General features: G+C 40.9%; 1 protein-coding gene across 1 annotated transcript; it reads right to left on the reverse strand.

Moving 5' to 3' along the window:
* Positions 1-266: 266 nt before the first annotated feature.
* Positions 267-15,524, reverse strand: OAT (ornithine aminotransferase). Its single transcript, XM_074593089.1, has 10 exons — positions 15,354-15,524; positions 11,766-11,992; positions 10,546-10,770; positions 10,324-10,419; positions 7,402-7,529; positions 5,186-5,308; positions 3,727-3,855; positions 2,582-2,695; positions 1,631-1,775; positions 267-660 (listed from the first exon to the last, which is right to left on the reverse strand). The coding sequence occupies exons 2-10, from the start codon at positions 11,983-11,985 to the stop codon at positions 500-502; spliced, it is 1,341 nt and encodes a 446-aa protein (XP_074449190.1). The 5' UTR covers positions 11,986-11,992; positions 15,354-15,524; the 3' UTR covers positions 267-499.
* Positions 15,525-15,564: the final 40 nt, after the last annotated feature.

The following is a 15,564-nucleotide window of genomic DNA, read 5'->3' on the forward strand; positions in this document are numbered from 1 at the left end:
TTTCTAGCTATAAATGAGAAACAGAAATTAAACCACCCTACAGTGGCGTAGGGTGCTTCCACCCTACAGACATCTCACCAAGGGGCAAAAATGCCAAATGTGATATTTTGGAGAGTCGTATGAGAGTGCAAGACCACCCTCACTAAACTATATATATATAAATTACGCTTTAAACTTTGGCCAAGAGTTTCAACAATTAAACAGATTTCTACAGATATCTCCCCTCAAACATTTTGACTTAACTGTTCAATAGGTACACGACTAGATGAACAGAACCTCACCACTTTATTTCCAAGTATTCCAAGATTGGAAGCTCTTTAAAATCATTCTTTATTGTCTTCAGAACCATTATAATTTAAAGACATAGCTACGGTTTAAGAGTTAAGTCCTCTTAGATAAAAAGAATGAGAGATGCTTGCTTCAAGAACAGGCCTTCATCACACGTATTTCAACACACCGGCTTGGGTCAGTCAGCAGATACACTTTAAAAGCCACGTGTTCAGAAAGACAGAATGGTCTTATGAATGATTTCGATGCACTCTCTGATTTCATCCTCCTTAATCACAAGCGGTGGTGCCAGCCGAATGATATCACCGTGCGTAGGTTTGGCAAGAAGTCCGTTATCACGAAGCCGCAAACACACCTTCCAGGCATCGTAGTCTACAATTAAAGGAAAGAGAAAAAAAGACACTTAGACTACAGCAGGAAAAGTGGCACAACTGCAACACAGTTGTGAGGCCAGACTGCAAACTCCTTGCCATCTGGCAGTGAAAAGGTGAAGCGTGGTCACAAATGTAGCGGTCGCTTCTGAGCGCCTGAGCAACCCCCCAGAATTTGCAGGGAACATGCAAGACGGCTGCAAAACTGCAATTTCTCTGAAGGGACTCACAAGTTGGCCTCCAGCACACCAAGTTTTGCTCCTTCACAGCTGAGTGCTTGTCTAGATGTAGCAATACATTTAAAAAAGTGAACCGTGCAAAGGGGAAGTAAGAGAAGACCTGGACAGGACTTCAGACAAGGTTATATTTATGCCTGGATTTCAGTGCATCATGTGCATGTTTTAGGAAATTACACGTCCCTGCAGCACTTTGTCACTTAGCATATTCATGACAAAAATAATTGCCTGCTCTGGCTTATAAACTGTTTTCTGATATAATTCAGGGTGTTAATCCCTAGAAACTTGTTCTCAGTCATTAGCTTCTTCCTTCCAGGTACCCTCCTGTATTCACTGTACTCTTCTAACTATCCTGGAACAAATAACCTCAGCCAATCCTTCCATAATCCGACAGAAACTAGCTTTGCAGGTGTGGCCAGTTTTCTTCAGGTGAGGAGACAAAAGGGTATTTGTTACAAGCTAGATTCACCATCAGGTTTGAATATTATCAAATGATAAAAGGATTCAAATAATTCAACAAAAAAAATCATTCAGACTTACTTAGCAAAAAAAAAAATCCCTATTTTTAATAGCACACAGTCACTTGAGTAAGTTTTCAGTAGGTACCTACAGTACTATACCCAATATCAGAACCCAAACATGATGCCTATAAGCCACTTCCCTACTCCATTAAGATACTTTGAATTCAAACTGAAATGTATTTTTTCATGTTGTGCTTGATACCTTATTCCTTACCTTTGGTTTCCCGAATTACAATTGCATTTAAGAGTCCTTTTCCTCTTACAGAAGTTACAATATCAGACGGTGTCTTCATGAGCTCATTTCTTAGTATGTTACCCATTATTTCTGCATTTTTAGCCAAGTCTTCCTCTTCAATTACCTTAAGGGAAGCCAGATCTACAGTCAACCGACGGGCACTGCATTCGTTCTATGCACCATGCTGGAATGGATGACTAATGACATTACAATCGCTGAGATACAAATGCTTTGCATCCAAAGTGTCACTGCAAAGGCTGCATATCCAAGCAGATTAGTATTAAGCCTTTATTCCTTCATGTTTACAACAAACAATAATCTCTTTGAAATTTTATTCTAAATTAACTGCTTTTCGTTTGCCATTATTTACAAGTAAACAGTAAACCTCTGAAGACTCTCAATCTGTCCAGGTCCACATACTGGGTAATGATGAGGCTTTCTGAGTGACTTGCATTACGTGTAGTCAATTATGCACTCACAGAATAATTAAAATGTGGACTCTGGACAAGACATTTTACTAGCTTCTCTTTGAGCTCCAGTAGCATGTATGTGTTATCAAGCTCACAGAGCAGCAGCCTCTGCAATACAGCGTAGTAAAATAAGCCAATTTAAAGACATCTTCGTGAAATCAGTGAAACTATTTTACTGAATTTACATAATTGCCCTGAAACTTCCCCTAGATAAATTTTATTTTGTCATTTAAGACAATAAGACCGTAAAATACACAGAAATTAGGACACATTTCCAGCAAAGAAAAGAATTTCCTTGGTGATCTATGCAAACAGTTAACGACTACCAATTTTCCATTGTTACTTAAAGCTATATTTCTACTTGTAGCAAAACAAATTGTATGATTGATTTAAGCAAAGATCACGTCAGTGTCACATTCTTTTTTCTCTGGAATCCAAATCTCTATGACAGCACACAAACCTCCAGTGCTGCCATTGCAACGCGGCAAGCTAATGGATTTCCTCCATATGTAGATCCATGTTCACCGGGCTTAATGGTCAGCATAACTTCATCATCACATAGTACTGCTGAGACCTAAAATGGAAAAGGCCAATAAAAAAAAAAATTTAAACGAGGTTCAGTGCTTTTACATATATATTTAAAACAGTAAAGTTAAATCTCTCTGAAGCAAACTTTTCCTCAGGGCTCAGGAAAGGATAAAATTCAGCTTATGGTGATAAATTACATTTACTTTCCCAGCTCTGCATAGAGGAGAGCATATCTGAAAATCACATAACAGCTTAATCCCTTAAATACACTTAGCTATACCAGTAACATGTAACATCTAACTACAGTTGAGGGGCACTTCTCCAAAATGAATATTATTTCAAGAGTTTAAGCTTCAATACTCTGTTTAACCACTCAGAAATAGCTTTAATCGACCACAATAGTTCAAGGCAGCTTGTAACTTCCAGCCTAATCAGCAGGAATTTAAGTCACTCTAAAGAGGACGAAATCAGTCACGCGGGCATGCCAAACAAGTGAAATAATGCCACTTGTTCAGAAAGAGTTTTATAATATATGTTAAATACACATTAGTATTTTTTTTTCCCTTTACAGGATTCATCTAGAAATTCATCACCGCAAGACTGTGATAAACTACTCTCCAGAGAGAGTACAAAAGACTAACCAGTAATTCCAGAATGAAAGGCTGACCACTGGACACTTATTATCCTGACGTGAAATAATATCAAACTGAAGAAAACAGATATACCAAATCTATTCAATTAATTGACAAGGGCCAAAACACACGAAAAACCAGCCCCCTGAGAGGATGGTATCGAATAACTTGCCACCTTAAGAAGTCAAGTATCAACCCAGGAAGTTCAAAATACTATATAGCCATTTAGCCATTTCGGCTAGAAATGTAACATTATGTATTCTGCTATTTTCTTACCTGTCTCTTACAGGTTGGACTATGTGCGTCATAAATCATAGTTAATCTTACAAACACCAATTTCCAAGCACAACCAACATCAGATTTGTTTGCCTTCCAACTAGTAGACTTTCAGTGTTAATTACTTAAAACTCGTTATTCAACAAACGGATGTTTCTTTGTTACTCACAGGATATAAGCCACCAGAAAGGGCCTTTCCAAGAAGAATTATATCAGGTCTCACATTTTCATGGTCAACAGCTAGCATTTTCCCCGTTCTGGCTAAACCAGTCTGTACTTCATCAGCAATAAACAGAACCTTCATAGAGACAAAAAGAAGAAAAATTCACACATAACAGAACGACTTTCACTCCCATTCCTAACTCAATTCAAACAATATAGCAGAGGTGCACACAGTCAAATAAAAGGCTTTCCAGCTACACTACACCAAGTACCTGAAGGTACTTCCTTTACCTCCTCTAAACCTCCTGGAGACTTACATATTCTATGAAAAGTGAAACTACTAACAAGTGAACCTACTGTCCCTCTCTCCGACATCTTCAGCATATTCTTTTCTGCATAAGGCAAACTCCCCATAGAGTGCGATTTCTAAAAAGCTTGGATTAGTCTGTCTTTATTCCCAGTGCATCGTTCATACACTGACCTTTGGAAGTCTCCAAAAAAATGCCATTTTAGCAACTCTGCAGGTCTTGTAGTCTGATGCCCAAGTGTCTAAATAACTCTGAGAACCTAAATCCAAGTTTTCCATCTTGTTTTCCTAAGCTGCACTACTGTCATGTAGTACTGTTTGTAAAATAGCTCTTATTTTTTTCTGAGAGGTAAGTATCACAGCAATCATGAAGACAACTTAATCAATCCTTCCTTTGAAGGTATAGAAGGATTTATGGGTAGCACCTGCAAATTAAGAATCAGAATTCTATTGGAACAGAGACCACTGATTTTTAAGTCAGACAGCCAACACCAAGGGAACAAAAAGCTGTACATCAGCAGACCTCTTTTTGTTTTCCTTACACTTGCAAAGGACGTGGCCTGAGTCTGTGGGAGAGGCTGAGCAAATTGGTCCTGGAATAGGAAGGCACCGCAGCACCACAGCCTGCTTGGGAGAACTGGCAGTACCCAAAGGCAACTGAAGGCCACGGAAATATCTACAAACACATCTTCCCACCCTTCCAGAGACACCGAATGCAAGTCGAATTCAGCGTGTCTTCACTAACAGAGAACAGAAATTATGGCTCTAACATTCTATTTTCAAAACTGAATGTTTCTTAGCAGAATTCAGGCAGGATATAATACTCAGAATAGGAGTCAAGAACATGGTATGAAAGGGAATACGAAAAAGAAATTAAAATTTAAATTCATTTAAAATAAACGCAGTTTCAAGAACATTCATAGAAACTTAAACTGGCGACAGTAGTAAGAAATAACGAAAAATGTACACTGCTAACAAGTACTTCCTGGTAAGGTATTGCCAGGAAATACGAGAAGTATCCCTACCCTATTCCACTGAAAGAAAAGGAAATTACGAAGTAGTATATAAAGTCCTGTATCTTGCATACCAGGATGACCTTACGAGATATATAAACACAGTGTGTAATGTTTAAGCCACCTTGTTATAGCGAATTCCTTACATTGTGTTTTGTGCAGAGGTCCCGCACTCCTGTGAGATAACCTTTGTCAGGAACAACCACACCTGCTTCACCTTGAATTGGTTCAACCATGAAAGCTGCTACGTTGGGATCTTGAAGGGCCCGCTGTAAAAATGGACATACGGACAGGAAAGAAAACGAAAAAGCTTTTACTCAGGCGAAATTTAGAAAATACGGAGATGAACACATGTAGCTCTAATCCTGGTGTTCTACCTCAAATGACGATAATAGTAATTATGTCAGGAAGTTATCCCCAAGTGCCATTTCAGTGCCAACACAGAAGCCTATGTCACTATTTGCCTTGAAAAATCAGCTGGGTGTGCTTGCTTGGGAAATTACAAATCTTAAAAATTGCAAACCCAGATAAACAGATTATCAGATCAGTTCATAAACTGCCTCAGAAATACACTCAGTTTTGCATTACCCCATCCAAGACAAACAATTGCTCAACGCTTCCCCAGTTTGTCTCAAACAAAAAAGAATGGAGCCTCTCCAGAACGATTTTGTCACCTTAAAGCAAAGTCCACAGCTACGCTCTTGCACCATCAAGTTCTAAAAGGTTTAGAAGTCCACAAGACTCAAGAGATACAATGATTCCCAGCATGAACTTACTGCAGCTTTTCTCAATATTGCCCCATGAACAAAACTAATTCACTTATCAGTCTGATGGACGTGGATCTAAGTTTCAGGTCCCCAGAGTGCATTCAAAGCCTCCATAAAGTTGGCTGAAAGCTACTAAATGCTTACAGAGCTTTCACAATGGGCAGCCTTATGTAGGTTCAAATCTGAGCAAGCTTTTCCGCACTGCAACTATAATACACTGAGAGACCTTTGCTTCCCCTCACCAAACTCCTTGGAGGCGAGCATCTCTGTCCTAGGAACCCTCCAATCTCCACAGCTGACTCACTTGTACTAAACAGACCCAACAGGCACAGAGGCCTAACTAACTTGTCACTCATGGAGATGATGTACCCAGATGATGGAAAAGTGGTAATGACAATGTTCTTAGCACTTCAGGACTATCTGTGTTTGGCTGGAACTCACTTTCCTCCCAAGTTCAGCACCCTATGGCTGCCATCAAGCACCATCTACACTTTAATCATGGAATCACAGAATGGTTTAGGTTGGAAGGGACCTGAAAGATCATCTAGTTCCAACCCCCTGCCCTGGGCAGGGACACCTCCCACCAGACCAGGTTGCTCCAAGCCCCGTCCAGCCTGGCCTTGAGCCCCTCCAGGGATGGGGCAGCCACAGCTTCTCTGGGCAACCTGGGCCAGGGGCTCACCACCCTCACAGGAAAAAATTTCTTCCAGATATCTAATCTACATCTCCCTTCTTTCAGTTTATCTAATCTACATCTCCCTTCTTTCAGTTTAAAACCATTAACCCTAGTCCTGTCATTACACTCCCTCAACAAGAGTCCCCCCCCAGCTTTCTATAGGCCCTTTAGGGACTGGAAGGGGCTACAAGGTTTCCCCGGAACCTTCTCTCCTCCAGGCTGAACATCCCCAACTCTCTCAGCCTGTCCTCATAGCGGAGGTGCTCCAGCCCTCGGAGCATCTTTGTGGCCCTCCTAATACCTAAGCCCACATTATGAGTGTGGTAAATTTTAGACTAATCAAGGTCAACCCTCCCCAACAGCTTGACAGGATGCATCTCAGAAAACCCAGGGAAACGCAGAATCTCTGGCGTTTCAGCAGCTTAAGCAAAACACCAGCCTAACATGGTTTTAAGGGTGCTGTGAAACTGAAAAGACTTGTTTGTGACTACAGTGAATCCCAGTCATCTGGTCGTTGAAGAACGCACAGTATTTCTGAGAAAGCTAGGTAAAGATATCAGTTTCAGAATCCCAAGTCCTGACTGTGGAATGTATGTTACTGATCTGAATTCCCTTACAGTTTATCTGCTGTTCTTCTTTTTGTACCTTGAACACCTTAGTGACATGGGAAATGAAACAGATAGTGTGTTTTTTCTTTTTATATTCTAAAGCAAAACTGAAAATTAAAACCAAAGCAGAATTTACACACATTTCCTATATGTAATTATAACACACATATTTCTCATATATGTCTAGATACATATATCTTCATGTCAAAGTGCATGTTTGAAAGGATAAACTTCTGATTTTCCTGCCTTGCTATTTACCAAAGAGACACTGCAAAATGACTTATTACAAGAGAACAAAAATCATCAAATACCTCAAGAGCTGGTAGGTCATTGTATGGGATCAGCTCAAAACCTGGCATAAAGGGTCCAAATCCATCGTAGCTGGATGGGTCGGTAGAACTAGAGATAGCAGACATGGTTCTGCCCCAGAAGTTGCCAGCTAAAAAAAAGAGGGGGATTGTTACAAAACTGACTAAGAGCCAGAACACTTTATAGGACATCATACTTTCCATTTGGTAATGCATTTTAAGAGTTGTCTAACATGAGAATGTTAACATCCTTCTGTTGATTGTTAGCATTTTACGTTGATGCCATAAATACATTGTGTTGCTATATCAAAAGCACATGTCAAAAATGAAAGAAAATTATACTGTAAGACCTGGCAAGCATACAAAATAATTTCCATAAGCTTTGTTCATAGTCTGAAAAATTGAAAATAACTCAGGAAGATAATATCTTTTTAAGGAAGATGTATGGCTTTTACATAAATATTACTCATTAAATGCAGGGGAAAAAGTAAACACCACCCAGAATTTAGGTCCTAAAATTAAAGCTGCCAGTAAGCCTAAATAAAAAATATATTTCTGTGCATTTCAAAGTTCTAGGTGAATCCATTGGTACCACAAAAATATTGTGACATTGCACTATTTCATGTAGAAACATCAGTTGAAATGTCTAGGAACCAACTACCACCAAGACTATGATATATTCATTTTAGTATTTCAGTTAAATCAACATACTCACAGCTAATCACTAATTAGGCGTTTAAAAAGACCAAGGAAGATTAAGGGTTCACCACCTTCACAGCATTACAAGCCGTTTCTTTCTTTTCACCACCAATTTCTTTGTGTAACTGTGATCCTATGGGCAGAGGATGTTCTCAATCGGCAGGAAATCCTGAAGCCAATTATTACTGATGTGGCCAGCTCTAGGCATCCCTTCCTTCTAATGGCCAATGTAAATAGCATTACACCGTTCACCATAGCAATGCCTCCTAGAACAATCCCTGCCAGGCTTTGCTGACTCACACGCTTATCACCTCCAGGTTATGTTAGTGCAACCGCCTGTAGCCTGAAACAAAGCCCTGAAGACTGAATTACAGGAAGCAGAACGGTCTGTCTGCTGATGGCAGGCTGTCTCCACCTTCCCACTCCACTCTCCTGGCTCACTGTCAAGCACAGAATCTACCTCAGGTTCTCTGGACTGATGTTTAAACATTTTGCGTTCTGACCCTATCTACCCAAAAGAGCTTTTTTGCTGCCAAAACGCTGGCTTCTGATAAGAGGAATATTATTATTTCGTTCCAACTACTTGGCACATAATTAAATATTGTGGTTAAGGAAAAGGGGGATCATAAAAATGGAGAGCATACGCAGTTTATCAAGATGAGAAAGCACTTACTAGAAGTTAATTGACTAAAGAACAAAACAAAATATTTACGGAAGAGAAAGAGGGAGAAATATATTTGTTCAAAGAATTCCCGGAAGAAAAAACCCCAAACTATCTAATCTAATGAGTCCTAGAAACAATAATGCCGTATTCAACTATGAATTTCAATTTATAAATGCTGTCTAATGACAGTTTATGGTTCAGCTATTATATGTACCAAAAGCCAAAACCAGTATTTGTAGTTGTGGCAATTAAAAAAAAAAAGTCAATATTTAAGTAGTAACCTTTATTCTGGAAGGTTTTATAAAATACAGAACCATTGAACAACATTAGAATTGACAAAAATACTTCACCTATAACCAAAGAATACCAAACGTAAGTTATTTGAATTAAACATAGTTTTATTTTTTTTAGCAAAGCACAATAGCCTCTTCAGGGGCAGGTAACTTTTCCCTGTTACAGAGCCAAGCAGAGCAGGCAGACGAAGGGAGGAAGCACACCACATATATTAGCAGGACGTTGCAGGGCTCCATATTTACACTAACAACACTGCTTTTACCATCATTGTACGATCAAGGCTACAATATGGCTTTACTGGGTTAATGCCAACTTCTGGAAGACCTTAAGAATGCAGAAGAAAACCAGTGGCAGGGAAAGCCTAAGAGGGAAGCAGGTTTAACCCAAATGTGGAATCTATGAGGAGGCTGGCAGTAATTTGAGGAATGAATTCAAGAGAAAGGTATATAAAAATCAACCAATTAGGAATATAAAGATATTGCACTTCAACACCCAAGCAGCGGTTAAAAGAGCATGGAGGACAGAGTGTACTCTCCATGTGACTTCAGGGAGCCACTCATCAATTTTTGACAACTAAAAAGGTTAAGCAGTACAAATAACGTCCACTTTATATATTCGATTGCTGTTTTAAAGCTTTATAAACCACCGTATTAACAATGGTTTCCTTCCTGGATTTAAGGTCATTGTTGCATTTCCCTTGCGAAACCAAACATTACCAGCTCAACTATCCTCACTGCCTCTTGATGCATACACCTCCACAAGGGAGAGGATCTGAAATTGATTTGTCATAGGAATTATATTTGTATCTCTTGCTTTTACAATCACTTCTGTTAAGATCACATGCTTTTCTTAAAGGACATTACATTTTTTAAAAAGTTTATAATTGATTATAACTATTTAAGTTTAAAATCAAATAGCCAGAAGCATTTGCAGAATATATTGTCAACACAATATTTTAAAGACTGAACTTCACAATTTAGAAGGAAGCACTTAGAGAACCTTAAGGTCCTGCAAAGACTGTTGTAGCCACAACAGTAGGTTTTTCATCAAAATCACCCCCAGCAGATATGCAAGTACAACATAACTTGTTAATAGGTTGAGATCTTAGCTTATATTATTAAAATGTCAAAGGCTACAGAGACCTTCTGAAACATTAAGAATACTGCAAAGTGATCACTACAGCTATAGGAGAGAAGAGAGTGCTACAGCCAATGTCTGGAGTTCTCTTCCTCCTCAATACCTCAACTCGTAACACGTACTTTACATACCTGCAAAAATAATTTTTGCTTTGTATTTTGGAATTCCTTTCACAACGTATGCCCATTTCCGAGCCAATTTACAGGCAGTTTCTCCAGCTTCCACTCCTAAAACATAAAGCGATACCATTATCACACTTGTACATGAGACAGGCCGTTGATGCAGTACCAAATGTTACCAAACCACTGGATCTCACAGCCAAAAAATAAAATGGAAATATATTTTTTTTTTACCTGTGTTCATTGGAAGAACTTTGTTATAATTGAACATCTTGGTGACAAGCTCCTCATATTCACCAAGTACATCATTGTAGAATGCTCTGGATGTAAGGGTGAGTTTTTCAGACTGAGCTTTCAGAGCATTCACAATCTTTGGGTGACAGTGGCCTTGATTAACAGCACTGTAAGCACTCAGAAAGTCAAAATACTTTCTACCTTCAACATCCCACACATAAACACCTGGGAAAACAAAGGTATGGTCAATACGCAAAATAAAAGACATGAGATGAATACTACACGGTATAAGATCAAAGCTACAACACAGCCTGGTCAAAGAGAAATGGTATTCTCGCTGTTCCTTAGGGCATACCTGAAATGCCCTCTAACTAGAAAATAATCACTTGACAAGGAGAGCATGAGCAACAAACTACTACAGTACAAATAAATGCCTAATGAGGAATCAAGAAAAGAAGCATTTCCCATATAAAGCTGCCATTATACTAAATTAGTAAGCAATATCAGAAAATTACTTTCCCTCCAAGTCCTTCTTTTGGGTACTAAAAAGCGGGCAGAGAATACTTTTTGTAAGAGAATTAGTAAGAATTGGAGGTTATAGAAGAAAGAACAAAACCAACAGAACCCAAATAGTCTCAAAACTTAAGAGACTGACAGCTCTGAGCTGTCAAAACGTGTACTGATAAAGAAAAACTAGTGGATCACTACACTGATAGCATTTCAATATAACCTCAGAGAATTTAACCTGCAGAGCACAAAAGCCCCTTAAACACAATTAAAGACCAGAGTAAATTTAAATTAAGCAATAATGCAGGAACAGTACACAAGGACTTAAATAGGGTTCCAATGCACCTTTTCATGTTCACATTGACATTAAACCTCTCCACACAAGGTAACAGAAGAAACAAAGTTACTTGAAACTTGCCTGCTGAGTTACTCTGAATTATGCAGATTATCAGAATTTAGACCTCTATTTAGATAAATCATTTTAGAGAGACTACAGTTTTATCAGGCAGCCTTATGCATAATGATCCATTTCTCTAACCAGCAATTAGCTGTCTTTATTTCATTAATTATCTGAGTCCCACTCACCCCCAAAAAAAAACCCCAAAGGTTTGGAAACTGATTTGGAAATAGGTCAAAACCATTATGCCATGATCCCATCCCATCTACACACACACATCCCAGCTACGCCACCCAGGGAGACCTAAATGAAATACCTTTTCCTCTTTCCAGAGCAACAGGTAGTGGGTGATAATTGTGGGCACCATATTTAGCCTCCCGTTCAAATATGAAATCAGAGGATGGAGGTCCTTGAACGGTTTTTTTGGTAGCAACTGAGGTAGCAGAACTCAGTGAGGCGTGAACACCTCGACAGAGAACAGCAATGCTCTGAGAGCGGGTGAGCTTGGAAAACATTATTGACTTCAGGTATGCCATTATAGATCTGGGGAAAGGAAAGAAAAAAAAATAAGTTAATAATTATCACTAAGAACGCTTCAGAAGAAATGTGTGACGCAATTGAAGTGTCTTTACTGCCAGGATTACAGGTTTCTCAGCTCTTTTGCAATTCAATCAAGAAAGTTTATACGAAGTATAAATGAATGCGGTACTAACTTCAAATAAGTATTTTTTTTTCTATTTTAACATACACTCACAGAAAGAAAGAAAACTAAAATGTGTGACTCACCAAGCCTATGAACTAGTCACATAATTTTTCCTATATGTGTTCCTTTTTCCATTGTGCCTTAAATTGTGACTAAATTTATTACTATAAACTACAATAAGAAAGTTAAGTTTATCAAACTTCTTGTGCTATTGAAATGCCTTTTGTCTAACAAAGATTTCCATGAGACAAATCCTGTCACAAAATCAGAAAGTAAATAATATAATACTGGAAAGAAGCAAACCTGACCCAAATAATGTTTAGCTGATACTACTATCAAATTTGACCAAGGATTGATTAGTTTTAACTGAGGTCAGCTTGAAGAAGCAAAATTTGTGACTTTTTATATAAATTGCATTCTTGATTTTAAAATGTTGCCACCTACACATAAAGCATTCAGTGGCATTTTAAGACCATCAAAAAATAGACGAAAAGTAATAGCATGTCAGATATTAAAAATCATTGTAGCACCCTGTATTTTTGTAGTAAAACTCAGTGATTTTTCCCTGAATATATAATCTTGTACTGCTGTGTAAGGATAACCTGAGGGTAGAATTTCATGAGACAAATGCACTTGCATTTCCTCCCTGTTTTCACCTCTGTCAATGTAAAGATATGTCCCAGAGGAGGGAAACCGAGTTGGTGTTTTAAAAGCAGCTGAAGCAAGCTCTCCTCGCAGCACCGAGTACTGGGGACGGCCAAGAGCCACAAGCAAACAATGATCGCTTTAGCAAGATCAAGAGTTCTCAAAGCTCGAGTTTCTAATCTTGCAGAACATCACACTTATAAACTGGCCCAAAAGGAAGATCACAGATTACAATGACGGGTACTCTGACTAACAAATGCAGCCTCCTTTGTAATGTACTCCATAGCAAACTGAAGAGCTAAGTAACCTTGACATTGCTGCACTACCTTAACAACAAAAGAATACTGTAAAACATAAACAAAATATACTTACTATATATCAACTAGAGACTGGAGGGGTGGTTTACACAAGGGTGTTGTTATTTCAAGCTGCTTGCAGAGACAGAATTATTAAGTCACCTGTTTATTCTAAATTTATTTTGGAAAAGGTCTGCACACTGGATGCGTCACCTTAAACAGAGAGGCATTTCTTTCGGAGGACTCCTCACATATTACATTGCTGCTCCTCACTTCTCAGCAGAGCCAGAAGACTACTTTCTGCATCTACCAAAACCCAAGTCTTTCGGAAGAGTCGATAGTCTGCATTTCAGCAAGAGATGAACAGCAGCTTCACAGCTCTGGGCATTTCACCAGCTATCATCGATGCTGTTAAATATTAGCCATTTGTGTTAATACTTTTCAAGGCTGTTATTCAAAGATTTTGCAAATAAAAATGACAAATACTTCTCTTTGCAAGAATAATTTTTGACAGAAACTCAGCTCGGCTGCATCACTCAAAATTACAACTTGCTTAATTCCTAAAATTTAATTGGTCTGTGACGTCCTGGCCCCTGACACGCCTCCATGGCAGAGCAGCTAGTTCTACCACAAGCTTCGATGTTTTTGGAGATCTTCCAGACATTCCTGAATTGAAAGCTGTAAAAAAATGAAACTCTCATCTGCCCTCTATCAGAGAGCTACCTTTCTGCTTGAAGAATTACAGACCACCAATTGAAGGATCTTCTTTTAGTTCTTTCGGGTTGAAAAATATTGATCAGAAATTTTTAAAAGAGCTTTCCCCGCCATGAGGAGAAATGCCCTGTAAACTATGCTATGTGAGGCCACGTGATTTTAGTCAAGGTGTGGGAGAATACACAGAGTAGGGCTTAGTGAAGCTGAGAATTATGGATGCATCTGTAGTTAAAAGGTGAAGAAAAATCTGCTTTTCATAATCAGCGAGACAAGATGAACTGAAGTTTCAGGAAAGAGGAGGGGCACAGTAACGGGAGAAAAAAAAAAGAAAAAAAAACAAAATGGAAAAAAAAACAAACTGTGAGGAAGTGAGAACCAACTGTGAGGAAGTGAGAAATATGATCATGCCCCGCAGCATGCAGTACCGGACTCAGAAGCCAGGGCATTTCACCAAGTGGAAAAGGTCTTGCATCAGAATAGAAAAGCTACTCAAAGCACAGCTGTAAAACATACTTGATCAACTTTGCTCAACTGTTGAGCAAGAACATCCAGACAAGAGCACTGCGCCTGCAGACCTCACAGATAAACTGAATGGTTGTATGAACCGAATTCCTGACATACACTGAAATACACCGCAAGGTAAATGGCATATATTATCAAATACATGAAAAACAGTCAGATTCATGTTGATACAGCACAGATTCATAGTTGATACAGCTGTCATAGTGCGGCCTTTACCAACTGAATACAAAGGGGGTGAATGTTCAAGAGGACAAGCTACAGCAGGAGAGATATTAGTCTGCACATGCCAAACGACCTTTTCAGACTAGCTCCACATCAGAAACAGCTCAGAATCACAGACTGGCAGGGGTTGGCAGGGACCTCTAGTCCAACCCCCTGCCAGAGCAGGGTCACCCAGAGCAGGTGGCACAGGAACACGTCCAGGCGGGTTTGGAATGTCTCCAGAGACGGAGACTCCACCACCTCTCTGGGCAGCCTGTGCCAGGGCTCTGCCACCCTCAAAGGGTACCCTCAGGACCTAGGCCGGCAGACAAGAAAGAGCACGAAACCCCGCAGTGAAATACCAGCCGCCTCTCTCCATTCCCTGGCCAAGGCCAAGGCAAATATGGCATCCTCGGGACACCACCACGGACAGGAGTAGGGCTGACAAGAGGCACTGAGGAGAGAGGTGACTCTGGCGGCCTGGCCTGCGCCCCCCTCGGGGCCAGGCTGTCGCACCCCCGGCCCCCCGCACAGCCATACCGCCTGGGGACGGGGGGTGCGGGCAGGCGGCGGCCCCGCTGGGGCTCAAGCCCTCCCTGCGGCCCGGCGCTCCAGGGAGGCAGCCGCCGGGGGGCAGCCCGGCCCCTCCTGTTGCCTTGGCGACGGGGCCTGCTGCGGCCTTGCCCGCACCGCCGGCCTCACCCGCACCACCGCGGGCCGGAACCCGGGGCGAGGCCATCCCGCGGGAGGAGACAGGAATGGCCCCCGACGGCCGGGGCGGGGCGGTGCGGAGCGGGCCGAGGCGCCCCCATCGCGCTGTTACCTGCCGGTCGCTGCCGTTGCTGCTGCTGCTTCTCGGCCCAGAGCCCGCGGCGAAGAGGCAGAGGCGGCCCGCGGCAGCTGTCACCGCTCCTCGCTCCGCGCCACGGCCCGCCCACGCCCCGCCGCCGCCGCCGCCGCCGATTGGCTACCGCCGCAGATCGGCCGCCTCCGCCCCCGCGCCCCTCCACTCCTCGCCAGGCGGAACAGGCCCG

The sequence above is a fragment of the Larus michahellis genome, chromosome 6 (genome assembly GCF_964199755.1).
Source record: "Larus michahellis chromosome 6, bLarMic1.1, whole genome shotgun sequence".
In the NCBI taxonomy this organism is placed as follows: domain Eukaryota; kingdom Metazoa; phylum Chordata; class Aves; order Charadriiformes; family Laridae; genus Larus; species Larus michahellis.